A 25,726-nucleotide genomic window follows, 5' to 3' on the forward strand; every position below is an offset into this window, starting at 1 on the left:
TGGCCAGACCCTGGAGAATAAAGCAGCCCCTCGTCCAACAGCAAACGCTTCGTGGTGCTGGGCCTGTCTTCCAAGTTGGGGGAAGCAGGGGGGAAGCAGCTCTTGATGCCCTGGGAGCCCACCTGCTGGGCTGGGACAGCCAGCCAGACCCACGCGACGCAGCCAGGAAAGGACTGTGCCGGAACCACCTCTGCTCCTCGGTCCGGGACTCCTCAAATGCCCCTATTGCTTGATCAGGCGGAGGGTGTCCGTGGCCCTTGGCGGGGAAGCACACAGGAAAGGCCTCGGAGCTGGCTCCGCCCACCCCCTCCCTGCGTTGAGGTTTAGGAGAGGCCCTGGAGGAAAAACTGAAAACAGCTGTGGTTGGTTTCGGAGGCTTGGGCTCCGAGGGGTGATGGGCTCAAACAGGGGGCGGCCTGCGTCAAGGCCCAATGAGCCCCCCCCCTTCCCACTCCTCCTGTGCCAGGGGTGGGCTTCAGTCATCCGGAGGAAGGTGGGGTGGAGGGGGGGCAACGGAGGGCCTGGCCTCCAGATGTGAGTCCCTCCTGGTCCACATCTTCGGTGCTGGCAATTTCAGAAGGGAGATGGCAATGCGGGGAAGGAGGTCCCAATGACAACTCTCCGAGTAAGTGCCCCACCTTGTCTAGTGCTCCCCATCCCCCTCTCTCCTCCTAGCTCCTGGGTATGAGGTGAGCACCCCTCCAATCCACCCTCAACTCTTGCTACAGCGATCTTCCCTGTAACTCGTGTCTGTCCTCAATACTCACCTTCCCTATAACGTTCTATGGCTCCCCAGCACCCTCAGTTAAAACAATGGCCAAGCCCCTTAAAGAGGCCCTTCATGATCCACGTACTGTTGGCCTCCCGGCCCCATGCCCCATCTTTCCCCAACATACCCCAAACTCCAGCCATGCCCAGATGTTCACTGTTACGGTCTGCGCCTTTGCTCACGCTGGAAAGCCAGGCCCTCCTTCTTCATCCGTCCTTCACACTTCTTCACACTCTGGACAGTCTCCTCGGCACCACGGTGCTTGTTCATGACTCCCCTTAGAGCCAGCAACATGCTACTTACTCAGGTTCATGGCCAGGTCCGGCCCCAGCAGTGTGCTACCTGAAAGCAGGGGCTGGATGGAGTTCACCTTTGACTCCTCACAGGCCAGCGCATAGTAGATGCTCAGTAAAATATCTGTTAAATGACTAGAGAAGGAAAAGGCAGTGCCTAGCCTTGGAGAGACAGATGGGAAGAGAGCAGAAGTGGGGGGGGGGGTGTTCAGAGGGGGGACCCCAACCCTTCACGGCTGGGCCCATCCCGGGCCCCCTCCCAGGCCTGACTCTCAGGCCGGAGGCTGTCAGGCAGGGGCTTTTGGAAGATCCCCAGCAGGCCCCTCAGGAGGACTGAGGCCTGAGGCCTGAGGCCTGAGCCCCGGAGGCAGCGTCAGGCCTGGCACCCGGCCCAGCCTTTCTTTAGCGCCAGCGAGAAGCCTGAACAGCAGCCACAATCCCTGCTTCCGGGGGAGGCCCGGGTGGGGCCAGGGCCTTGTGGTTAATGGTCCTGGGCTCTCTGCAGAGGCCTTGCAGCGCGGCCACGCCCTGGTCCCTGCCAGGGCAGCCTCAAGAACCCCAATTCTAATTCCCTGAAGGACCCTGTATCCCCTCAGCCATCTTCTCTGGCTACCCCCGGAGCTCGGCCTGCTGGCCCTAGGCCCCCTTCCCGCCAACTCTCGTGCCTAACTCATCCTCAAACTATTTTCCATTGGCTTCCCCCAATCCCTGCCACAGCACAATTTTTTGGGTGGGGGGTGGGGAGGGATGAAGGAGAATGGGAGGTGGAGCCTGGACCCCGGGGGAGTGGTTAAAGAAGAAGGGGGTTTACCGCTCCGATTGGTCACCTCTGCTCCCGAAGGGCTTCAAAATTCCATGGACTCCGCCTCCGGTGGGGCCCCCTCCTCAGTCCTGACTTACAATTGGTTGGGCGCCCAGGGGGGCGGGACTCACCGGAGTCTGGTCCGGTTAAAAGGGTGGGAGCGGCCCCGGGGGCCCATCTCTCTCCTAGAGTCTTGAGACCGCTGGTGCCGCAGTCCGCAGGAACATCCTCCTGTCCTCAATCATGGCTTGCGTGAGTGCGGGGACCCCGCTCCGAGGCCCAGGGATGGCGTGGGGGCAGACAGAGGAGAGTAGGCGCAGATGATCTGGGTTCTAGTCCCCAGGGTGTGGCTTTGAACAAGGGCCTTCTTTCTTCTGGGCCTCAGTGGCCCCGTCTGTAAAATGGGGGTGGGCGCCATGGTCCCCAAAGGCCTTCTCTGGCTTCAGACTTATCTGAATTCCTCCAGGGTCTGACAGCATAGTGATTTCTGCCAAGGTTTGACATTTTGCAGCTCCCTGATAAGTGGGAGTGAGAAGGGTGTGGCCAACTGGTGGGGTAGGGAGGCACTTTAAGGACGCCCGAGCCGCTGTCCCTTTCCCCCTCCTCCACCCCAAAGAGCCTCCTGTCCCCTCCCCCTCCTGCAGCTGTCCCCAGTCGCTGGGCCAGGGCAGAGTCATCCTCTGCTCCAGAGAGCTCTGCAAAGTCGCCAGGATCTGAGACAGGCTGCCCGGGAGGGCGCCTGCCTGGGTTAGTGGGTGGAGGGTGGTTCTGTCCAGGCTAGTCGGGTGGGGGCTGGGTAACCCTCCCCGCCACTCCCCATGCTGGGAGATGGGTGCTAAGGGAGAGAGAAGGAGGCAAGCCTCTTCCACAGGCCCCGAGGGAAAGGGTTCGCGGTTCTGGCAGAAGGAACCACTCATGCCGGTTAAGTTGTGCGCTCGATCTTGCTAGTGCTGAACCAGCCAGGCTGCTGACTCCGGCCGGTGCGCCACTCTCCCTTCTGCAGAGGGGCCTGGCTGCGCCCCTTAGGGGTCTCATCTCCAGCCCCTGCCCCTCTCTGCACCGAGGGGCTCGAAGGGGATGGTGGGGGATCGCCCAGCCCCGGGCTGTTTCCTTTCCAACCGAAGGGCGGACCTCTCCATCCCCCTTCCTTTGCCACCAGATCGCAGTGTCACTCGCTCCGAGTCAGATTCTCTCCATCTATTAAACCAAGGGATGGAGCATAGCCACTCTGAATCCAAAATCCTCAAGCCGAACCGCAAAAACTTCAGATCTTGGCTTCTACGACCTCAGTCGTGTTACAGATAGGAAAAGGACCCGGTTGGGAGCAGGCACTTGCCCAGGACCACGCAAAGAGTCTAGAACTTGCTACCGATTCCCCAGGCTTTCCGCAGGCCGGGTCAGAGGATCCCGGGCGGGGACGACCCCACCCCGCCGCCCCACCCCCGGGCACTGCGTCCTCTAACCCGGCTGGTTGTGGTCTCGTCTTTGCAGGGTCTGGTCGCCAGCAACCTGAATCTCAAACCTGGCGAGTGCCTCAGAGTGCGGGGCGAGGTGGCCCCCGAAGCCAAGAGGTGAGGGGGTGCGGATGGGGGGCGGGGGCAGGCGGCTTGGAGCCCGAGGGTCCCGCCCCGCGTCTGGCAGGGGCGTGGCCGGCCGGGCCCCGCCCCTCCCTCCGGCTGCGAGGGGGGTTGTCGGCGGTGGCGTTTTCTGAGTGAGTCACTTCCTGCGCGGGGTCTGGACGCCCCCTGTATACTCGCCCCCTTCCCTCCCTGCTGGAGCCTCTTAAACTAAACCAGCTGCGGCCTCGTCATCTACCTTGGCTGGCCCTGCCCCCACTGTGCGCGCGAGCCAAGGCCGCGGGTGGGGGTGGGGGTGGGGGGGCCCGGGAGAGGGAACGAGGGGTGTCGCCCCGCCCTTGGCCCTCGGAGGTCCTTCTTTCCCGCGCTCTTCACTCACTCAACCTTTCGTCCCTTCGGTCCTTCCTTCCTTCATTCATTCACGAGGCCAGCTGCCTAGTTTCTCAGCAGCCATGTGACCTTGGACCAGTCCCCCAACCGCCCGAGCTTCAGTCTTACCCTATCACGGAGGGGGCAGGTGGTGGTGTGGAGGAGGTGAGATGCTGGATCTCTCTCTCTCTCTCGGGGATGCTGGTGATGACCAGCGGACGTTAGAAAGAGCCGTACATTTCACGTGCATTGTCCATTTCATTCTTACCCCCACCCCCCACCCCCGGTGGTGTTGCTATTGTCTCCACTCAGCAAATGTATTATTGCTATTATTATTATTTTTTTTAAGTTTATTTATTTTGAGAGAGAGAAACAGTATATGCAAGCGGGGGGTGGGGTGGGGTGGGGAGGAGGAGAGAGGGAGAGGGAGAGGGAGAGAGGGAGAGAGAGAATCCCAAGCAGGCTCTGCACTGTCAGCACGGAACCTGATGCGGGGCTGGAACCCATGAACCCGGTTATTGTTATTATGTGTTTATTTGCGCCATCGTTATTGAGCACCTACTGTGTGTCGTCATGCTGGGCACCGGGAGTGCAGAGATATACCAGACAGGACACCTGCCCTCCCAGAGGTCACCTTCTGGAAGGAGTCCCCATCCTTGACCAAAGGGACACTAACGTCGGTGAGCGAGAGCCTTGGCCGTCAGTGCAGCAGGACCCTTAGCGATGCTTCTTGTACTGCCCCCCATTGTGCAGATGAGGAGACTGAAATCCACAGAAGGCCAGGGACTTGCTCAAGGTCACACGACAAGGACGCGGCAGGGCCAGAACTAGAGTCCAGGTGTCTTGCCTCCCTGCCCAGTGATGGTGCACTGAGTGGCACCGACGGGTCAGCCTGAGGGGGCTGCAGCTGGCCGAGGAGGCCTCAATGCCCCCCCCCCCCCCCCCCCCGCAGCTTCGTGCTGAACCTGGGCAAAGACAAGGACAACCTGTGCCTGCACTTCAACCCTCGCTTTGAAGCGCACGGAGACGTCAACACCATCGTGTGTAATAGCAAGGACGCCGGGGCCTGGGGCGCCGAGCAGCGCGAGTCCGCCTTCCCCTTCCAGCCTGGGACGGTCGCAGAGGTGGGCTGGGGCCTGGGGGCAGTGGGCTGGGGCGGCGCTGGGTATGCTGGCTAAACACCTAGGGCCCACCCTCCCCTCCCTCCTCTGCCCCAGTCCCCTCCCTCCCCTCACTTGCTGCCTGATGGCCAATGAGCTGAGCGCCAGCCCCTCTCCCAGCCTCAGCAGCCCCGCCCAGGAAGTGGGGCTGCTGTCAGGGCTCCTTGAGGAAGGAGCTCTCCGAGGGCCCGGGACCTGCCGGCTCTGACTGCCGAGCCCGGGCTCCACCCCACTCACTGCCCTTCTCTGCCCCGCCAGGTGTGCATCTCCTTCGACCAGGCCGACCTGACCGTCAAGCTGCCAGATGGACACACATTCAAGTTCCCCAACCGCCTCAACCTGGAGGCCATCAACTACCTGGCAGCCGATGGCGACTTCAAGATCAAGTGCATGGCCTTTGACTGAAGCCAGCCGGCTCATGGCCCCTAATAAAGGCAGCTGCCTGTCCTCTCCCTAGCCCAGCCTCGTGTCCTCGTGTGTGTGTGTGTGTGTGTGTGTGTGTGTGTGTGTGTGTGTGGAGGGAGGAGGGTGCGGGAAAGAGGGTTGCCACCAATTCCCCCAGGCTCCGCTCCTTTCTTCGATTCCATTCACCTCCTCGGTGCACACTCTTTTAAGTGCCAGGGACATCTTCCCCTGGGTCCCCAGGGCCAAACAGGGAACTCAGTGCATCGGAGGGGACTGGTGTCTGCTAAGTGAAACCCAGTCACAGTCCTCAAACAGCCCCCAGCCCAGTGAGCCCCAGCACACAGTAGGTGCTCAAAAGATGCCGAATAAATGAAACCAGGGGGAAAGAGGCTTGGACAGACCGATCGGTGCCATGGTTATCTGACAGCACAGGGGGAGGGGGCGGGAACAATCCCTGAGGCTCGCCTCATTGGCTTTCATGGGCCAGAAAGAGATCTGGTTCAGAGAGGTGGGGCTACGAGCTGTGTGGCCTCGGGCAAGTTAACTGACCTCTCTGAGCCTATCGGAGGGCTGTCCTGAAGATGAAATGATGTGTGAAGGAGGACAAGTTTAATGCCTGGCACAAGGTGGGGAGCAGTTTCCCATCCCTGCTCGCGAGACATTCTTACCTGAATTTGAAGGGGAGGAAAGTGCTTCTGCATGACGACAGGACCCCTTGGCCTGCACCAGGCCCAGCTGAGCCCTGTGGGGTTCCCCAGGCATCCCAGCTTTGTGGGGCCCAGGCCACATACCCCAATGCTGGAGTGTAAGGGCAGCCAGGGTGCTAGTCTGGAAACTTCTGGTTCCGTGGCCCCGGCGCAGGACCCTCATCCCGACTCTGGGAAAGATGGGCTTGGGCAACGGGCCTTGGCCTTTTTTTTTTCTTTTCTTTTCTTCTCTTTTTCCTAAGTTTATTTATTTTTAGTAATCGCTATCTCCAATGTGAGACTTAAACTCATGACCCTGAGATCAAGAGTCACATGCTCTTCGGACTGAGCCAGCCAGGCAGCCCCTGCTGGCCTGTTTCTGTAGAGGAGGAACTGGGGTGTGAGGGGACCATGCCAGCACCCCCACCCCCACGGAGAACCTAGCAGACTTGCAGCTTAGCCTCTAGGCCCCCAGAGGCCTCCTGCAGGGCAGAGGAATTCGGGGAACTCACTCGGCCTGAGATGAGGTGTCCATGTGTCTCTCCTCTTGGCTTCCAAAGAGGACAGTCTTCAAGACCCTCCAGGCTCTGTCACCCCAGAGGGCGGTGTTTAACCCAGCCCATCACACTTACTTGTCACAAGTGATGGGATCTGAGCTGGTGGCCGGGCCACCCTGCAGACCGACCATTTCCCAGCACCTCTTCCTTCCTGCTCCCTGCTGCAGGCCCCTACCTCCCTGAGAAACAGCCCCCAGAACCGAGCCAATGTTTTGGATGACTCAGGCTCAGAACCTCGGTGTGGGCTCCCCCCAAACCCTAGGGCACTATCTCCTGAGCTGTGTGTGTATGCGGGGCGGTGGGGGGGGGGCGGGGAGGTGGTGGGGGGAGAGGCTGGCAAATTTCATTCTCCGGGCAGCGCTGGGTGTGGGACTCACAGTGGCACTTTTCCACCCCGAGACTTAGTTTCCCTATCTATAAAATGGGAGTCAGTATTTGCACCTGAGCCCTTTTGGGTGGCTGATTCCCATCTCAGTGGGTCCCCTAGGGAGAACATCCCTATAAGACGGCCCCAGGAGGATGGAGTGCACACGCTGGGGTCTGCCATGAGCCACACCCCATCTCCAGGCTCTCCTGGGGCACCCGAGTGGCCGCCTGAAGGGAAACGGCTTTGGAAGTCTGGCTGTGGTGGGGCGCCCTCTGCTGGGCAACGGAGAAAGTGTCTCTTGGACTGTTTTTTCCCGGGGCCTCCCGGGACCTCCCGGGTTCGGCCCCACTGATGCTCCCTTAGGCGGGCTGAACACCCACAATGCACCAGGTCTGGGAGGCACTACAAGGGGGCAGAGGAAAGCCCTGGGGCAGATAGGGAATTAAACCACTGGGTTTGGAGGAAGGAAACTGGGTTCAGAGTCAAACACACCTGTGTTCAAACCCCAGTTCCATCACTGTGTGTCCTAGGACCGGTTGCTAGACCTCTCTGAACCTCGGTTGCTTCATCACCAAATTGGAAAAATACTCGTATCCACCCTGTGGGATTGGTGCAAAGATTAGCTGAAATAATGTAGAGAAATGCATGGTGCCCGGCACCCAGTAGGTGCCCAGTAACCATAAAAATGATTTCAAAGGAGAAACCCATCCAAAGAGGGGTAGGTGTTTTAGACCATGAGCTGCCATAAAGGGCTCTCAAGTTTTGGAGTCTGGGTGGGGTACTAGGCCCTTGTCTCCTCTCCTGGGGCAAGGGGACCTGAAATGCCCTGGGAAGTGTGGAGTAACGGTGCCTGCCTGAGGTGGCAGTCTTCGCTCTGCACTCGAAGCTTCTGGACCCGAGGTCTCCCAGAGCTCCACAGGGGCAGGCAGGCAGCAAGGGCTGGAGAGCCAACCACCCAGAGCTCCCCACACAAGGTCCTGCAGAAGCAGCTGTCCCCTTCCTCGGTCCCCGTCTCTGTGTCAGGCTGGAAGTTCGGGGAGGACAGAAGTCAGGGAATGGCTCTGTACCCCCACTTACTACTTGAGACACTTTGGTCAAGGCACTTCCCCTGCCTGAGCTTCCGTTTCCGTATAATAGGGGCGAGGGCAGCGTGCGAGGCATGTATTACTTATACACAAGTCACAGGGAGGTTGGGAAGGTCAACTGAGATAATCCACGGGAGGCCCCGAGAACATTCCTCAGCACAGAGGAAGACTGAACGGGTGGACGATGGAGAGGGAAGGAGCCCAGGGAAGTTTATGATTTATCAAGTCCTGTGGCACTTTTCATCTATAGCCAGTCTGCTTGGGGCGGCGGAACCTGGTAAACAGCAGGCAGCAGCCCTGAGAGCCAGTGCTGGGGATCCAGGAGGAACCCCAGCATCGCTGGGGGCATCACCGGAGCCAGGGCAATGCTTCTACCCAGAGGGAGGGTACCAGGGGTGTTATTAGGGTGTGGCCACTGAGGGGCAAAAAGTCAGAAGGGCAAGTGTTCATCACCCTGAAGCCCCACCATTGGGGCAGTCCCCTGCTGTGCCCAGGGTTCGAGGATAACTTCCTCTCAGCACCCAGCATGGAACCCTTCAGGCAGAGCCCCCTTGTGAAATGGGTTCGACATTCACAGAGAGATGTACCCACTGTGTGTCTGGCTCCTTCCAAAACCCACGGTCAGGGTCCGCATCTTGCCCTCCAGAGCGGGCACGCGAGCTCCTGGGGGAGGGATCCCTCAGGCCAGTGGCCCAGGGAGCTGGACCACGAGGCCACAGACTCAGGTTCAAGTCCCAGCTTGGACACAGAGTAGCCCTGTAACCTTGGACACGTTGCGTCTGCTGAAAGAACACGTCTCTTCTCCGTGTGCCTGGCACACAGTAGGCACTCAATGCACGTGTGTTTACTTGCTCTCTGGGCTCCCGTTACTTGTCAAAGGAGAAGGGGGAGGAGTCTTAAGGGCCTTTTATTCCTCCGCTGTCCCTACTCTCAGCTAGTTCTGGGGTCACCTCCTCTGAGAAGCCCTCTGCACTGGAGGAGCCAACACTGGCCTCCTGCAGCCTCTTGTGCTTCTCCCTGCACTGTGACCCGGCACTGTGACCCTGCCAGACTGGCCAGTCTTTACAAGCAAGGGTAGCAGCTTGTCTGCGGCACCCAGCACAGATGAACTGAGATAGGGGATTCAGGCATACAATCCTAGTTACTAAAATGCCCCTGCAGGTGGTGTTCTACTGAATGCCTTCACATGCGTGCCCTCATTTTCAGTAGAGGATGTGCTGTTACACCCCCATGGCACGCTCCGGGAAACTGACACACAGACAGGGGAGACGGCTTGTGTCGCAAACACGTGCGAGGCATGTCTTACTTACACACACTGTGACATAACTCACCTTTCCTCAGAATCGTGGTTCTCAAAGTGTGGTCCGTGGACCAGCAACCCCTGAGAACGTGTTAGCGATGCAGATTATGGGGCTCATTCTAGACCGGCTGAATCAGGAACTCAAAGCGGGTGCAAAGCCATTTGTGTTTCAGCGAGTCCTCTGGGGGATTCTGACGCAAGCCAAAGTTTGAAAACCACTGCCTTGCAATAACCCTACAAAGTCACTGTAATTATCCCCATTTTGCAAATAGGCCAACCGGGGCAAAGCAAAAGCAATTGGTCCAGAACCACAGCTGTACGTGGACTACCAGGGTTCTAATCCAGATAGTTTGGCCCCAGAAGTGTGCTCTTGGGAGACCACCAACGAGTTGCCATGAGAATCAAAATAAGTAGGATCAGAAATATTTGGCCCGTTTACTAATATCTCCGTATTGAGCACCTACTGCACGCCGGCCACCGTGCTAGGCTCTGGAACCTCGCTTTCACTGTTGCTAGTCTACGAGACCGATTGGGGTTAGGAATCACGGAGGGGGAACACCCAAAACGCAGGGCTAGGGAGGCCGGCCCCGCGGCCCCTTTAAAAGGCGGGGCCTGAGGAACGGAACGACGGAGCCTAAGGGCGCGGCGCGCCCGAGAGGGTAAAAACGGTACACCCGGAAGTGTCTTAGGCGTGCGGGCCGCGCGCTGCCGGAGGCCTCACCGGTATGGGCCGCAACAAGAAGAAGAAGCGAGATGGCGACGACCGGAGGCCGAGGCTCGTTCTCAGCTTCGACGAAGAAAAGCGGCGGTGAGTGCCAAGCCTGGAGCGGATCTCCTTCGGGCTGCCGGCCAAGGCCACGGCCTGGCCCGGGCGGCTTCCACTCCCGCAGAGGTCCCTTCCGGCCCCTCCCTCTTGGCGTGGCCCGTTGCCCCCCCCCCCCCCCCCCACTTTCGACACCAACCCCCACTGCGGAATGGAAGCGGCCGCTGCCGGCCCCCAGCGTGGGGAATGGAACCGCCCGCCCCGCCCTCTCGTTGCTCACTTTGCACCTTGCTCCTGCTGTGTGCGCTTCGGCTGGGAGCTGGCGGCTCGTAGTGGTGGCTTCGATCTCCCTAGCCCAGCCCAGCCGCCCCACACGCGGTAGACTCAGCTGTTGGTGATGAGTGATGAGTGCATGAGATGAGAGTGGCTCAAGTTCACGTATTCACTCGTCAAGACGTGTGCTGAGCTCCTTCGGTGTGTGTGCCAGCCAGATCGCAGGACCCCTGGGTTGGACCCCTGAGCCTCAGCGTCCAGTCCGTCAGATGCTATCCATTCAGAGTGCCACTTTGGCATATGGTAGCGGGTCAGCGAAAAACCTAGTGTTGGGCCCCGGAACGTTTGGGGATGGTGCAGCCAGCACTAGAGAGATGACAAGGAGCCAAGATCAGATAGGAGAGGGGAATGCTGGAGCATCGTCAGGATACACAGGGTGGCGTCAACAGGCCCTACGGTTGGGTCCAGGGGGCAGGTGTCCTGGGCAAATGTGCCAGTCGGGTGGAAAGTTTGCAGATGTCTGGATGAGGGTGGCCTTAAAAGTGGCCTTGCTAAGGGGGCGCCTGGGTGGCTCAGTCGGTTAAGTGTCCGACTTCAGCTCACGGTTCGTGAGTTTGAGCCCCACATCAGGCTCTGGGCCGACAGCTCGAGCCTGGAGCCTGCTTCGGATTCTGTGTCTCCCTCTTTCTCTGCCCTTCCCCCATTCACACTCTGTCTCTCTCAAAAATGAATAAACGTTAAAAAAAAAAAATAAATAAAAGTGGCCTTGCTAGAAATGGCTTAATCCCCTGGGTAATGGAATTTGGCAATGTAGAAGGGCCCCCACTGGCCCTGTTGCTTGAAGTCGAGAGCCTTGGAGGGTGGTGGGTGGAAACAGGCAGCATCTCCCTCTTCTTCCTAAACTTACACTCTCTATGACCTTTCGCAAGTGACCTAGCCTCTCTGTGCCTCAGTGTCCCCATCTGTAAACTGGGAATTGGTACCTGCTTACAAGTTGTGAGGAATACGTGAGTTGAACCTGTGTTAATTTTCGGAGCAGTACAGAGGTAGTGGTTTTTCTCTCCCTGCAGTGAGCCTTCCTTTCCTTGTGTCCCCTCCTGACTCTCCCTTGCCTCTTTCCTGTAGGGAGTACCTGACCGGCTTCCATAAGCGGAAGGTAGAGCGGAAGAAGGCAGCCATTGAGGAGATCAAGCATCGGCTCAAGGAGGAGCAGAAGAAACTCCGGGAGGAGGTACAGGGGGGAGGAAGGGGACTAGGGAGACAGAGAGAGTGTGTGTGTGTGTATGTATGTGTGTGTATATATATATCTGAATATATGTATGTATCTGAATGCATATCTGAATGTATATGTATCTGAATATATATGTGACTCCCAAGGGATTTACAGCCTTGGTTAGCCTTAATAGGGGTATCTGCAGGAATGAGGGGAGGTGTGGGCAGGCCTGGGGAGCAGTTTGTACAGGTAGAATCACGATGGGCCCAGGTCTGGGGACGGTTTAGGATGGAATCTCCTAGCGTTTCATCCCGAGCCACACATGGTCTCACTCACCCTGGAGGTGAGCAGTGCTCTTGCCTGGGGTTGGCCGGAGAGGCCGTACTCACTGTGTTCCCTTCCCTTTTGGCTTTAGCGCCATCAGGAGTACTTGAAGCTGCTGGCAGAGAGAGAGGAGGCTCTGGGTAAGTCCCAGCTTTTGCCCTGACCTGGAGAACAGCTAACAGGCCTAGGCTTTTTTTTTTTTTTTTTTTTTTTTTTTTTTAATCCCTTGGTGGGTGAAAGGGGAGAGGTGTGGGGGCTGCACAGAAGCCAACTGCCCTAGCTCTAGGCGTCTTGGTGGTGACCTGGGGGTCACGGGTGGTGTTCAGGGACGTCTAAACGCGAGTGGATCAGAGACGAGGAGGACAGACGTCTTGGGAAAGCGATTCCTTAGCAGAAAGCCCAGTTTCTGAGGCCTAGAGGGACTAGGGGTAGAGGGAATGGGCAGCAGCAGCTGCTGGGGTCACATCGGGTTTGTCCTAGATGAGAACCAGATGGTCTGAGGTCCCCCTGGAGCATCAAGGGAGGAGTTGAATCACTTACGTTTGTCCACAGGCCAGGCTCTGGAGCCGGTGACTTCCCTGGACACTCTCCCATAGAGTAGCGGGGGCCGCTGCGCTCCAGGGCTGGGAGGGGGGTTAGAATCTGGTCACTTGTGCTATGAGGCTGCGACCCGCTTCTTTGCCCACCTTGCGCAGAGGAGGCAGACGAACTGGACAGGTTGGTGACAGCAAAGACAGAGTCGGTGCAGTATGACCATCCCAACCACACGGTCACCGTGACCACCATCAGCGACCTGGACCTCTCGGGGGCCCGCCTGCTTGGACTGCCCCCACCCGAGGTGGGTGTAACTTCCGGCCCCAGGAGGGAAGGGGCCCAGGTGCAGACTGGCTTGTCGGGGTTGCTAAGTGCCGGCCCATGTCCTGGGGATTGCAATGCCGGGGGCTCTCTCCCTGCTGGGCGCTCGTTAGAGCCCGGACCAAATCCCTGACCCTGGGGCTTCCAGAAGCCAGTTCCATGCCTGAGTGGCTGTGGGGGTGTGGGCAGGTGTCTGCCTTGCCAGCTTTCCTTTCTGCCCCAGTAAGGCGGGGGGGGGGGGGGGCGGGGGGGGTCACTGGTGATAGCGCCTGTCTCGTGGCGGTTGCCGTGAGTGTAAAAGCGGTTAATCCGAGAGAAGCACCTAAGATCGCCGTTTATTGTGGTCACTCCGCTGCACGGTAGCAGTCACACGGAAGTTGTCAGGCTTTGAGCTGGGAGGTGTTAGCACGTTGCAACCAACAGTAAAAAAAAAAAAAAAAAGCATCCCCCCCCTTTTAAAAGCACTCAACGCGCCTTGACTAATGACCCACCGAGCCGTCACTAAAGGGCGGACTGAAAACGCTGCTTTTGGACGAAGCGGCAGCGTGTTGTGTTCCGCTTCCGTTGGTGTCACCTGTTCGCCTCGGGGGCGGGGGCACCGACTGCTGGGGGTGTGAGCGAAGGGAGAGGCTTGGGAAGTGACAAGGAAATGCTACGCGGGCGAACCGGCCTCAGCTCTCGACAAATAAATACAAGTGAACAATTAAAAGGAAAGAGAGCAGAACATCATTGAAAACATCAAAAAGCCTCCCAGTTAAGTGTCATCTGAAACGTTTGTTTCCGGCTGAAGTTGTGTCTGCCTGGCTGTGTGGGCCTTTCACGGAAATACCTGTACGTACATGGTTACGAGGCAAACCACGCTTCCTGTCACGGGTTCACGTGTCCTTAAGTCCTGAGCTGCTGCCTTGTCACGCCCTTAGTGGTCTCGCCCTCACCTTCTGTTTTGTGCTCAATCTTCCTCACGGTCCTCCCGGCCTCCGCTTACGGTGGACGGTCAGACGTTCACAGGTGAAAGAACTCGAAAACTGGGGGAGAGGCTCTGAAACACAGCTCTTCCCCGTGTGATCCCCGCTTTGGGGGCACACGTGGCTTTTCTACCCGCGGCCTTCTCCGAGCCCCCGAGCCAGGCCTCGAAGCGGCAGGCCATGCCCTCACGTGACATAGCCGTGACTGCTCGGGGTCAGGCTTCCCGACCTGCCACTCTGTGTGATAGTCCTTGTCCTGTGCTTCTTTAGCAAGCGGCCGGGCACGGGTCCGAGGAAGAGGTGTCATCCACGGAGAAGCTGACCAGAGCCTTACCCAGGAAGTCCAGAGATCCCCTCCTGTCCCAACGGTGAGCCCTGGCCTGTCCTCCCCTATGACACTGCTCCCTCATGGCTGACAGTGGTGGCCGGGCCTTTGGAGTCGCCTCTCGCTGGCCGGTGGTGGGTGGCATGGGGCAGGTGTGGAGCCTGGAGCAGCTGCTCTGCTTTGCCTGTTGAGGAGTCCCTCCCTCCTTACTGTCCCCCACCTCCACTCCTTGAGAATGGCCAGCCCTGGGTGCCTTCGGTGCCTGGGCTAAAGGCCTTTTCATGAGCTGAGGAGCTGGCAGGGCCTCTGGGGTCAGAGCCGGCTGCCTTTGGCATGGATGTGGTTCTCCCGGCACTCAAGGCCTGTTCCGACGTCCTCCGTGAGCCGGGCAATCCGTCACCCCGCCACCCAGCCTCCCACCCATGCTTTGTTCCCAGCCTCACCAGCCTTGCACCCTCCTACAGGATCTCCGCTCTCACGGCTTCGCTGCATGCACACAGTCGCAAAAAGGGCAAGAGGAAACATCCCCGACGGGCCCAAGACTCCACCAAGAAGCCCCCGAGTGCCACCCGTACGAGCAAGACCCAGCGCCGCCGGCTGACGGGCAAAGCCCGGCACAGCGGAGAGTGAGCTCCGAGAACCAGGCCACGCCCCAGCCTGGGCTGTCAGGGGCCGTCCTGTCTCCACTTGGCGGTCCCAGGAACCCAGCACTGGGGGGGTGACTCTGCGGCCCCGGCTTGGGAGGCAGTTCCTCTGTGGCCCAGAGCTTGGACGCTGGAAGGGGGCAGGCAGCTGAGAGCTGGCTTCCCTCAGGAGGAGACTTCAGAGCCAAGTCGGGGGCATCTGCCTTAGTGGGAAGGCTTCCCACTGAGCCGTCCTTGGATTTGTGAAGCTAAGTGCCCCTGTGATCTGTTTGTCCCTGACCCTGGTGCCACGTGCCCAGGGCAGGCTTCTGAGGGGGTGGAACCTGTCGGGGAAGTGGGTCTGTCCTCACCGTCCAGCAGTCTTCCCCGGGGGGGTGATAAGGTTGCATTGGGTCTGGGCCCCCTCACCCGGGCTCCAGGCCAGCATAACCACTGCTAGGGTCCGGAGTCGTCCTGCTGCTCTGCGAAGTGGGCCGCCGAGGCAGGTGGCTGAGCGTTGCCAGCCTCTGCCCGTTACCGGCTGAGGCCGTGGGTCCGTCCCTTCTCCGTGGCCTCCTTGGTCCCCTCAGCTGAAATCGAAGTGCTGGAAGCAGATGAGTTCCAGAGCATTCCCCACCCCCAAACTTGGGCATCCTCCCCAGGCTTCCAGCAGCTCGCGGAGAGTCACCGATCAAGGCGTGATTAACCCCTTTTAAAGAGAATGTGTCTCGACTCACTTGAAAGCGTGGCGGTTCCCAGGCAGACCCCTCAGGAGGCCAGCGGGTGTTCTGCAAGGCTGCCGGGTTTTCACGCCCCCTGTCCCTTCCTTGTCTCCGCTTGTGAGTGAGCCGCCTGAGCCCCCTTCCCCTGACCGAGCAGGGTGGAATCCTGCCTGCAGCAGGTAGATAGATGGATGGTGAGGACCGCCGGAGCACCTGTCGAGGAACCCCGTGAGCCGCCACCACCCTCTGCCCCTCGCTGGCTCCTGGGATTCTGGCGCGGAGCACAGGACCTGTGACCGGCTCTTCAGCCCCTTCCACCTGCTCTCTCTGCTGCCTCCCGGTTCTCGGGGGTGGGGTGACTCCCTCCGCCCGGCCGACTCCACCCTGGGCAGAGGGTGGGGCCCGCCGGCTCTCCAGGTGGTTCTAGCGCTCAACCCAGGGCAGCGAGCGTGAGCCTGGCCCTCACAGGCCTCCGGGAGCAGAACAACACCCCGGGTCCGAGGGATTCGTGCACAGAGCAGGGCTCAGGTTCAGATCCTGGCTTGGCCGCTTGGCCTCCGTGGGAGCCTCGCCGGGCTGACCTCTCTGGGTCTGTCGCCATGCGTAAGATGGCAAGACACCTACCTCTTAGGGCTGCCCTGGGGCTGAAGGGAGCCACTTCCCAGGTGCACCTGCAGGGTGCCTATGGCTGCCGCTGAGACATCTGACCCACGTCTCGTCCCCCATCCCCAGAGACACGGGGTCACTCACCACCCACATCTACAGTTTGTGCCGTTTGCAAGTATTAAATTCTCAGCCACTCTCTCCTGTGTGTGACATCAGTTCCTCCAGCAGACCGAGGAAATTGAGTCAGCGATTTTGCCAGTCTTGGGACCAGAAGTGGTGGAATCGGAACCCTCTGGAGAACTTGTCTTTTCTCCCCGGAGCCCCTCCAGGCTTCGCACCTGGATTCTTTCCTCTTGCCGCCGTCCCGTCGTGTGGGCCTCCCGGGCTTGGGGCTTCCGGGAGCTTTATAAAGAAGGATTGGGTTTAGTTGCATATAATATGAACCAAAATTTAAAAATAACTGGCTTACTTGAGAGGAGCTTACCAGGGAAGTAACTAGCCTGGAGCCGGGGGGCTGGGATGGCAGACCTTTTAGCCTTTTGTGCTATTTTTTTTTAATGTTTATTTATTTTTGAGAGACAGAGCACAAGTGGGGGAGGAGCAGAGAGAGAGGGAGACAGAATCCGAAGCAGGCTCCAGGCTCCGAGCTGCCAGCACAGAGCCCGCCGCGGGGCTCGAACTCGTGAACCGCGAGATCATGACCTGAGCCGAAGTCGGACGCTCAACCGACTGAGCCCCTCAGGTGCCCCTGTTTTGTGCAATTTTTAACACCTGGCTTCCACCTCGTGGTCCAAGATGGCTGCTTGAGCCTCAGCCATCACACCTGCCTTTCAGCCAGCAGGTGGGAGGACGGATTGAGGAGCATGCCCCTCCTCCTTGTAAGAACCTTTGACCCTTGTCAAGTGCCATTAGTCCAGCAGAAGGCAAAGACGGGGCAGGAGGAAGAGAGCGGACTGCGGTCCGTTCTGGAGAACCATGTTCCCAAATAAGAATTAAGGCTTGTGCTACTTCGGGGAGAGTCGGTATTGGGGTACAAGCAGTGGGGTCTCCCCCGGGAGCTGAACATACGAGGAAAGGGCTGTCGGGAGGGGATCCAACCGTATGGAACTAGAGCCACAGCAGACGCTTTTCTGTTCCTGGGTGACTGCACTGAGCTTCCCCGACATGTCAGGCCAGTGCTAGGGGGAGCAAGGCCATCCGCTCAGCAGAGAACAGGCTCTCCCGGTAGGTTGTGTTTTGGGGTGGTTGAGCCCTCCCCAGGGGGACGCGTGGGCAGGCCTGGCGGAGCTACCTGCCTGGGGGGCAACCACGGAGGAGACGGTTCCGGGCGGGGGAGACCTCTGCTCTCATCCTCTCCAGAGCCCCCCGGAGCCTCAGCGGCTCGAAGCCCCCAGGTTGGACTGTCAATGGCTCCGGCAGGGGCTTCGCAGCTTCTGAGCTGAAGACCTCACTGCCTTGTTCAGTTGTGAGCGGGTCCCGCGTGACAAACGTCCTCCGGGTTTTGAGCCGACATCTGCCTCTTCCAGATGTGGTAGGCGCCCTTTAGAAGTTCACGGACCGCTCACAGCCTCTCTTGCTCTGTTCTGAGCCACCTCCTCGGGGAAGCCTTCCCTGACCCCTCCTCCAGCCCCGGGAATTCATCCTTTTCCCACGTGGGCTCCAGTGACACTTGGTGTTGCCTCCTTTCAAACACTGAACATATCGTAACCTGGTTATGTCTGTCTCCCAACCCCCTCGCAGGCTGACCATGAGCCCCCTAGTGAGAAGTTGTGTCCGTAATTGCTATGTTTCTCCTTCTGGCCCAGGGCCCCTCTCACTGTGGGTCCTCAACCAATCCTGGCTGCATCACATGGGACCCAATTCCCCCTCCCCACAGGTGCTCCCAGTAACTCTCGAAACAATGTGTTCTAGAATTTTCTGGCCCCAGTTTGCAAGTTTCTGTTTGCCTGTCTGCAAGTTTCTGAATCTGTTTTCCTCCTTCCCATCACCACTTGCATCTCTCCTGGGGCCCGGGTGAAACAAACCTTCCCCGTCCAATGAGCTTTGCCCTCTCCCTTGCACCCTGGTCAGCAGGATTGCCAAACAACAACCAAAAGACAAAGAGGCTGGGAAAGCAATTTATCAAGCCCTTCTCTTGTGTCAGACGGTTACATTATTAGAACAGCACTGTGAGCGGATGTCAGCTCCATTTGACAGGTGAGAAAACTGAGTCTCCAGGTACGTAATGTCAGAGGTTACACGTCATGGCTAAGAAGACACAGTCCCTGCATCCCAGGGAGGGGGCAGACACATGGGAGTCCCTCTGGAGGCCAGAGGTTCAGCAAAGTATTAGAGGGCCCAGAGGGGCACAGAGCAGAGACAGGTGACCCTTGACCTGAACCTTGAGGGACGATTTGGATTGGCCAGGCGGCTATGGGAGGGGATGAGCTGGCAGGTGGGGGGCAGCCAGGGAGCCCCTGAAGGGCCTCAAATACTGAGCTAAGGATCTGGACCCTTAGCTTGTGGGCACTGGGACCCCCTGAGGTGGGGTTGGGGGGTTGGCAGGGGAAAGTCGGGGTCAGTGACTGTTTTAGAGACATCCCCCCTCTGCCCAGTGGCAGCGTGGATGGTGCACTGGGAGTACTGGGGGCTCCAGGACCCTGTTGTCATTCCGTGAGAGGCAGGGAGGCCCTCCTCTCAGGCAGGTGTCCATTCACTCCCTCCCCAAGCATTTACTGAGCGCTAAGAAGTCCCAGCCACTGGGGATCCACTGGTGAGCAGGAGAGGGCAGTCCCTGCCCACGGTCGACGCATGGCTCACAAGCTATAGCTGTGGGGACCGAATGGAGAAGACTGGAGGAGAGGTATTAGTAGCATTTATTGAACACTCACTGTATACCAGCCACTCTACCTGGTTTCACTCACTGAGCTCTCACAGTAACCCCACGGTCTAGGCAATGCCATTAAGCCCATTTTGCAGTTGAGGGACACTGAGGTGGCCCCCTCATGAAGCAAGCCATGCTCTCGATACAGACATGAATACTGACCCATTGGCTGAACAAGCCGAGTCTTCCCTTCCAGGGGCGCACTCACATGGTCCACAACACGAAAGACACCCTAGGAGCCATGTGAGTCTTGTATGAGATCTCAGCTCAGCACAGTGAGCCCTTTTCTTAAGGCCGGGGAAGCAGGGAGGGCTTCCTGGAGGGGGTGCTATTTCAACTATCACTAAGGGAATAAAAAACCTATCTGTGAGGGGTGCCCTGGAGGCTCAGTTGGTTAAACGTCTGACTTCAGGTCATGGTCTCGTGGTTCCTGAGTTTGAGCCCCACATCAGGGTCTGTGCGGTCAGCATAGAACCCCTTTGGATTCTCTGTTCCCCTCTCTCTGCCCTTCCCCCACTTGTTCCCCCCTCCCACCCCCTGCCCTCTCTTTCTCAAAATAAATACACTTAAAGGAAAATCTATCTGTGATTTACCAGTTCAGGAACACTGCATATTAGCTTGGTCTGACTCACAGTATTTAAAAACATTTTGACTTAAAGAAACAAACAATCTGACTTATACTCTGGTTTCTCTTCAGATCCTAGAAGTCTTTTGCCCTTGACTAAAGATCTCTGTGAAGAGGAACAAGTCTGAGTGTTTACCCAATTTTTTGAGGCAAAAACCAAACCAAAACCAAAACAATTTGACTTAGCCATATTTTAAGATGTTGAGATTTCATGCAGAAGTTCAGGTTTCTGGCTTCTTCAGTAAAAGTAAGCCTGGCTGCAATTAAAAAAGAAAAAAAAGGTGGGGGGTGGTGGGCAGGAGCCTGGGTGGCTCAGTCGGTTAAGCGTCTGATTTTGGCTCAGGTCATGATCTCGCGGTCCGTGAGTTCGAGCCCCGCATCAGGCTCTGGGCTGACAGCTCGGAGCCTGCTCGGATTCTGTGTCTCCCTCTCTCTCTGCCCCTTCCCCACTCACTTTCTCTCTCTCTCTCTCTCTCTCTCTCTCTCTCTCTCTCTCTCTCTCTCTCTCAAATAAACATTTAAAAAAAAGTTTAAAAATTTTAATTAAAAAAAAGAAAAGAGAAAAGTAAGCCCGGCCGCCCTGATCACCACTTCCCAGGTGGCCATGGGCTGGAGCCAGCCCTGATGACCCCATTAGAGACTGCAGCCTTCCGGCTTCTGCTCTACCGGGCCACGCCCCCTGCATCACTGCCGCGCCTGCCCGGAGCACATGATCCTCCGAGGTTGGGATGACCGTTCCCACAGGAGTGTGAGGAAGCCAAGGTCAAGGTCAGAGGGGTGGCGTGGGTCTAGTAATGTCAGCGGTGGTTCAGCTACCCCAGACCCCTGGGAGAGTGGATCCCAGCCACAGGGAACAGCGTGAGCAAAGACAGAGCACAGACTCTTCAGGGAGCAGAAAGGGGGGTGTGAGGCTGAGATATAATGGTGACAGTGGGGACGAGCGCTGCCCTGGCTGCCATTGCGCCCTTAACCCTGAGCCATCTGAGCCATCCCACAGGACTCTGGGACTGTGTTTTTTAGACCAGGCTCTGTCATCAAGTAACTGAGTGGCTTTGGGCAACTTGCTTAAGCCGCTTCAGCCTTGAGTTTCACTCCTATGAAATGGGGATGGTGACAGCTGCCCTTCTCATCACAGGGAGGTGCTGGGAGAAACCCCATCATGTATGCAGACAGGTCAGCTTTGCCCCCTTGGGAAAAGGAGGGGCTGTTACTTCTTAGATGATTAAAAGCCCCGCTTTGGGCCTCAATCACTGTTAGAGCCACGGTCCCCTCCAAGAGTGGGGCTTCTTTCAAGAGTCCCCGGGGTTCCCTGGCCTCCTCCTCCTGCCTCCTGTCCAGTTATCTCTCCTTCAGGACCCTGGCTTCTGCCCACCCTCCTACCATCGTCTCCTGCCCTCCAGGGGCCCACCCAGGCAGCTCCAGAGCTAGGGAGGGCGCTCAGGACAAACCCGTCCTGCCCCAGGACTTTTCCCCTCCTCCCTCCCTCGCTCTACTCTCTCCTCCAGCCTCCACACTCTGTCCCCTCAGCCAGTCTGTTCTTCCCCAGGGCCTGCAGGCTCACTCTCTCTTTTCCAGGCCTTTGCTCAGATGTCACAGGTCAGCGAGGCTTTCCTGACCACCTTATTTCAAATGTGATGCCCTCCCACACCAGCCCCTTCCCGGCTTCATTTTTCTCCTTAGCACCTCTCACCAGCCCACATACTCCATATATTGTTTATCTATCTTGTTTGGGGTCTGTTGCTCTCCACTGCAGTGTAAAGCACCAAGAAAGCAGAAGATTCAATCTTTTCTTTGCTAAGTATCCTCAGCACCGCCTACCTACAAGGTAGGGGCTCCATTGAGTATTTAGTGAATTGAATTGTCAGGAGTGCGACCAACCATGAGTTAGCTCCAGGTTTTATTGTTTGGTGGCGGAGGGGGGCTAAAGACCCCGGGGCCCTGTCCTGAGCTTCAAACTCACACCAGATGTCTAACCCACCCCAGGCTCAGAGTGGTCAAGTAACTTTCTCAAGAGCACACGGCCAAGAGTCGCTAGAGTCGGATATTGACCATCGGTCTCCCTGCTCTCTGTGTTGCTCGTAGTAATGGGGATCAAGCTGAAAACTCGTGATCCTTGTTACTAAACTATGTTTTCACCCATTCCATCCTGGGTCAGGATGCCCTAGTTCAGGGGCTATCTCTTCCACGGGTCAATGGGCTTCTCATCTCAGAAGGAGGCGCGTTTTATTCATGTTACCCTCTCCCTAGGGTACAGCACAGGTACATGTGAATGTCCGAGTGAATTAGTGAATGAAGATGTTCTGTGGTGTCAGAGGACGTCAGGCACACCAGGGTTTTAGTCTTGGCTCTGCCTCTGACTAGCCGTGTGACACTGGTAAGTTAATTGTCCTTAGTTGCTGTGAAATGAGGATCTTGGTACTTAGCCCTTTGGGTTACTGTGTCCTGATGAATGTAAAGATTCTGGAACAGGAGCTGGCACATAGTGCAAAATAAATATTAGCTTAAAAGGGGGGGAAGACTAAAAAAAAAGAGAGAGTTGTGCATTTTGTGAGTGAGTTCTACGTCAGTGGAAGCGAGCAGATGGAGGCTGAAAACGCCCGGGCATTTCATTTCATCCCCACAGGTACTACTACCCTTCCCATTTTACAGATAAGACAAGTGAGGCACAGAGAATTTAAGTCTTCTAGCCCGACATCTGGGTCAAGACCAGCCTAGGGAACTGTAGAGGGGATGCATCGACGGGAAGGAGGTCAGAGGGAGACAGCCCCGCCAAGTGCCAGCCCTCTGATGGGCCCCCTGGGAACCCAGACCCGGCAGCTCGGGCTAAACGTGCGGCCGGTCCCGCGCTCGGAGGCTTCTGGGCGCCGCCCGCCTCCGCCCCGCCCCCTGCCCTCGGGTGGTCCAATCTCACAGCCCTTATGTAAATGAGGCGCCTAGAGAGAGCCTATGCACGAGCGGCAGGGGAGTGGTCTTCGTCCACCTCCCGGGCAACGTTCTGATTCATTGTTAAAATAGGAGCTGTGACCCCGGCATCCCACCCGGGCACCTCCTGTGCGTGGAAACCCGAGCCGAGGTCAGTAGTACTGCGCTGCGGAAGCGGGGGAGGGGAGCGGGGAGAGGAGGCCGGTGGGGTAAGGGAGAGGGGCGAGGCATACGGAGAGGGACTGGCTGACCCGCTGGAGAGGTCCAGGAGTCCATTCTCCGGGTGGGGCATGAGTGTTCGCTGAAGGTTTCCCATTGTTACAGCCACACCTAATGTGCATTTTTGAGCATTCTGCCAGTTGGTTGGGAATAAGGAGGAGGAGGAAGCGGGAGCAGTGAGGGGCACACGGAACAGAGCCCCCATCCGCCCCCAGGAAGATGAGCGGCGTATTCCTTCTCAGGCGATGCTCCTTTATATGGCCAGACCAGGAAAGAACCGCCCAAGCTGGGCGGAACCGGTTCGCGCCCCCTCCACCACTGGGGCAAGGGACGTCTCCGGGAGATGATGGCCCAAGAAGGATCGAGGGGCAAGTGGGTACCCCCCTCCAAAACACACATACACAACGGGCCCTGCCACCTCCCCAGGTCTGATGGTGGAGAAGCCAGGAACCTTCGCCCTGGCTGCCCCAGGGGAGGATGAGAAATTCCGCAGCCCTCAGCTGAGATTGGCAACCAAGGCTTTATCCCCTGGTAGGCTTTGCAGGAAACTTGCCAGGTGAGGACAGGTGTGTGGGCTGGTGACCTGGGGGCACCGCAAGGTGCATGGGATTTGGGGAGATGGGTTCCTCTTCTGTCCCGCCCTCCTCCTGGGGCTCTGTGTGCGTGACGAAGGGATCTTCAAGTCACTCTCGTCGGGGCATCCCCCCTTCCCCCCTCCCAGGGCGTGGCACTGGAGCTCTCAGTGGCCTCCCCCAGATGGGAGAGCTCTGTGCTCAAGTCAGAGCACCAGTTCAGCTCCTGGGACCTAGAACAAGGTACGGACCCTTGGTGAGTCTCCGATGCCTCATCTTAAATTGGCATTGGCTTTATCTACAATGTAAGATAACCGTGAGAAAAGGCACTCGAACTTTAGGGTGCACTGAATCACCTAAGAGACTTTTTAACAATGCACGACCCCAGGCCTCACACCTCCAAGAGATTCTGACTGGGTGGATCTGGGGAGGCACTGAGAATTTATATATATATATATATATATATATATATATATATATATATATATATATATTTTTTTTTTTTTTTTTTTTTAAAGTAAGCTCTGTGCCCAACATGGGGCTCGAACTCACAACCTGGAGATCAGGAGTCACATGCTCCACTGATTGAGCCAGCCAGGTGCCCCGGGAATATGCATTTTATGAGCAGCTCGGCTGAGTCTAATGCAGGGTCCTTAGAACAGACTTTGAGCAACACTGCGGTAATGACTAGAAATCACATGTCTAAATGCTTGGCAGAGTGCCTGGTGCTTAGTGGGTGCTTCAGGAGTGTTTAAAAAATTTTTTTGTTTAATGTTTATTTATTTTTGAGAGGGGGAGACAGAGCGTGGGTGGGGGAGGAGCAGAGAGAGGGAGACACAGAATCCGAAGCAGGCTCCAGGCTCTGAGCTGTCAGCACAGAGCCCAACGCGGGGCTCCAACCCACGAACCGTGAGATCATGACCTGGGCTGAAGTCTGACGCTTAACTGACTGAGCCACGTAGGCGCCCCGGGAGTGTTTATTGAATGAATAAATGAATGGATGGATGACCTTATTTCCTCGGTCCTTGTCTGTCTAGGGGCAGCTGAGGCCGGGTTCCGGGTGGTCCACCAGCCAATTACCTGGCCCTTGCCTGCCCCCCTTTCTTCCCGGTGGCCACCATTGGATCGCAGGAGCTGCCGTGGCCTGACTCAGCCAATATGGAGGGGGGTGCTGGGACTGTCCCCTGTGAACACTTTGAGGCCAACGTGCTTGCCCAGGGTTGCTGTCAAAACTGCTTTCACCCCGAGGAGGCCCACAGAGCGAGGAGCCAGGTAGGCCAGCTTTCCTGAGCGGGTGTGGTGTTCTGGGATGGGGATGTTCATGACGGATTGCCCCTGGCTGGGCCACTCACTTGCGGCCGAACCCAGACACTGGCCTTCCTCCTGGGCAGAACCCCGGTTCTGCCGTCTGTTCCACGAGGTGCTGGGACCACAGTACGTTTCCCAAATGTGAGTCACTCTCCTCTCCTCCTGCTTTTATGATTTTCTTTTTTTTTTGCCATAGCCTCATGCAATCTAGTACTTACTTTATTGTTCTTTAAATAAACACCCTTTTAAACTTTATATTGAAACGCAACTTTATATCATCCCTATAAATAGAAAACCAGGATCATATCCTTTATATAGAAGGTTAAAAAGGAAGAACGAAAAAAAAAAAATCTGAAACGTCTTTAAATTCTAACTAGAGAGTCTTGTCGGCTGCAGGCCGGTTCTGAGCCGGAAGCTCACTGTCTCTCTGTTACAAAGGGAGATTGGCGGGTGTTAGGGAGACATTAAAGGCACCCCAGCACCCACAGGAGACTTTCTCCTTGAAGGTATTGAAGGAGCAAAAGGGAATGTGTTTTCTCACTTGGCAATCTATGTGGTCTTAGGCCAAGCCCCGCTACATGTAAACCCAGAGCCCTAGGAGAAGCAGGGGACCTGTGAATCTCCACGGACCCCCTCCAGCCTTGACCCCGCCTGCCTCCGCCCCCCTCCCTCCGCCCCCATGGCTCCATCATTCCCAGAGGATCCCGAGGCTCCTCTTAAGCCTGGCAGCCGGTTTATGCAGGGCGTCCGGCTCCACGAGGTGGCCATTATAAGGGAGTTGCCGTTCAGCTTTGAAAGCAGGCAAGCCAGAGTTCCAAACCAGGGTTTGCCCTTTACCTGCTGTGTGGCCTGGGGCCACTTACCCTCTCTGGCTCCACTCTCCTAATGGGTAAAGCGGGGCAACAGGGCGTTCTCACTCAGGGCATCTGGCACTGTGTAGCCCAAGTCACATGTGGTTAATTCAATACACATCAGTTTCCTCTCTCCCGCCTTCCCGACCCGAGAAGTCAGTCTGGAGGATTCTTTTCTACCTGTCTTGACACCACCAATAACAGCGCTCTGCCCTCAGCCCCAAGTTCAGGGAACATGCCTGAAAGCCCCGTGGGTCTGTCTCTGAGGCACATGCCCTTCCCCAGCGGCTGGGGAGATGGCACGTGTGGGAACAGGAGGAGAAGCTT

General features: G+C 57.4%; 3 protein-coding genes, 1 long non-coding RNA gene and 1 pseudogene across 6 annotated transcripts in view; 4 read left to right on the plus strand and 1 right to left on the minus strand.

The window, feature by feature from the left end:
• Positions 1-143: 143 nt before the first annotated feature.
• LOC122472727 lies at positions 144-10,205 on the minus strand. 3 transcript variants are annotated; one of them, XR_006294514.1, is made up of 4 exons: positions 10,092-10,205; positions 1,996-2,258; positions 897-1,111; positions 144-256 (listed from the first exon to the last, which is right to left on the minus strand). It is a non-coding gene; the product is annotated as an uncharacterized LOC122472727 (long non-coding RNA). The 3 variants fall into 3 exon arrangements; XR_006294512.1 differs by having other exon boundaries at positions 897-2,258; XR_006294513.1 differs by lacking the exon at positions 10,092-10,205 and adding an exon at positions 3,328-3,438 and having other exon boundaries at positions 897-2,258.
• On the plus strand, positions 2,005-5,426 carry LGALS1 (galectin 1). Its single transcript, XM_043562517.1, has 4 exons — positions 2,005-2,116; positions 3,356-3,435; positions 4,763-4,934; positions 5,229-5,426. Exons 1-4 carry the CDS (start codon positions 2,108-2,110, stop codon positions 5,373-5,375), a joined length of 408 nt encoding a protein of 135 aa, XP_043418452.1. The 5' UTR covers positions 2,005-2,107; the 3' UTR covers positions 5,376-5,426.
• Positions 10,033-16,237, plus strand: NOL12 (nucleolar protein 12). The gene is made up of 6 exons (XM_043562516.1): positions 10,033-10,178; positions 11,532-11,637; positions 12,035-12,083; positions 12,639-12,781; positions 14,034-14,131; positions 14,553-16,237. The coding sequence occupies exons 1-6, from the start codon at positions 10,096-10,098 to the stop codon at positions 14,716-14,718; spliced, it is 645 nt and encodes a 214-aa protein (XP_043418451.1). The 5' UTR covers positions 10,033-10,095; the 3' UTR covers positions 14,719-16,237.
• A 3,342-nt stretch (positions 16,238-19,579) lies between these two features.
• Positions 19,580-19,685, plus strand: LOC122474089 (annotated as a pseudogene).
• Positions 19,686-22,511: 2,826 nt separating this feature from the next.
• The window catches only part of LOC122472731 (TRIO and F-actin binding protein), a 52,709-nt gene continuing 49,494 nt past the window's right edge, over positions 22,512-25,726 (plus strand). The window contains exons 1-3 of the mRNA XM_043562528.1: positions 22,512-22,600; positions 23,095-23,224; positions 24,278-24,512. Coding sequence (XP_043418463.1) covers positions 24,399-24,512 — 114 coding nt within the window. The 5' untranslated portion in view covers positions 22,512-22,600; positions 23,095-23,224; positions 24,278-24,398. The remainder of the gene's footprint in view (positions 22,601-23,094; positions 23,225-24,277; positions 24,513-25,726) is intronic.

Source organism: Prionailurus bengalensis, chromosome B4, assembly GCF_016509475.1.
Source record: "Prionailurus bengalensis isolate Pbe53 chromosome B4, Fcat_Pben_1.1_paternal_pri, whole genome shotgun sequence".
Lineage (NCBI taxonomy): Eukaryota > Metazoa > Chordata > Mammalia > Carnivora > Felidae > Prionailurus > Prionailurus bengalensis.

What these genes read in the sequence shown, in the direction of transcription:
- NOL12 (XM_043562516.1), top strand. Translation starts at nt 10,096, where the DNA reads ATGGGCCGCAACAAGAAGAAGAAGCGAGATGGCGACGACCGGAGGCCG. An exon ending in AGAGAGAGAGGAGGCTCTGG is followed by an intron (nt 12,084 to 12,638) that starts GTAAGTCCCAGC and finishes CACCTTGCGCAG; the next exon opens with AGGAGGCAGACGAACTGGAC. An exon ending in TTGGACTGCCCCCACCCGAG is followed by an intron (nt 12,782 to 14,033) that starts GTGGGTGTAACT and finishes GTGCTTCTTTAG; the next exon opens with CAAGCGGCCGGGCACGGGTC.
- LGALS1 (XM_043562517.1), top strand. An exon ending in GTGGCCCCCGAAGCCAAGAG is followed by an intron (nt 3,436 to 4,762) that starts GTGAGGGGGTGC and finishes CCCCCCCCGCAG; the next exon opens with CTTCGTGCTGAACCTGGGCA. An exon ending in AGCCTGGGACGGTCGCAGAG is followed by an intron (nt 4,935 to 5,228) that starts GTGGGCTGGGGC and finishes CTGCCCCGCCAG; the next exon opens with GTGTGCATCTCCTTCGACCA.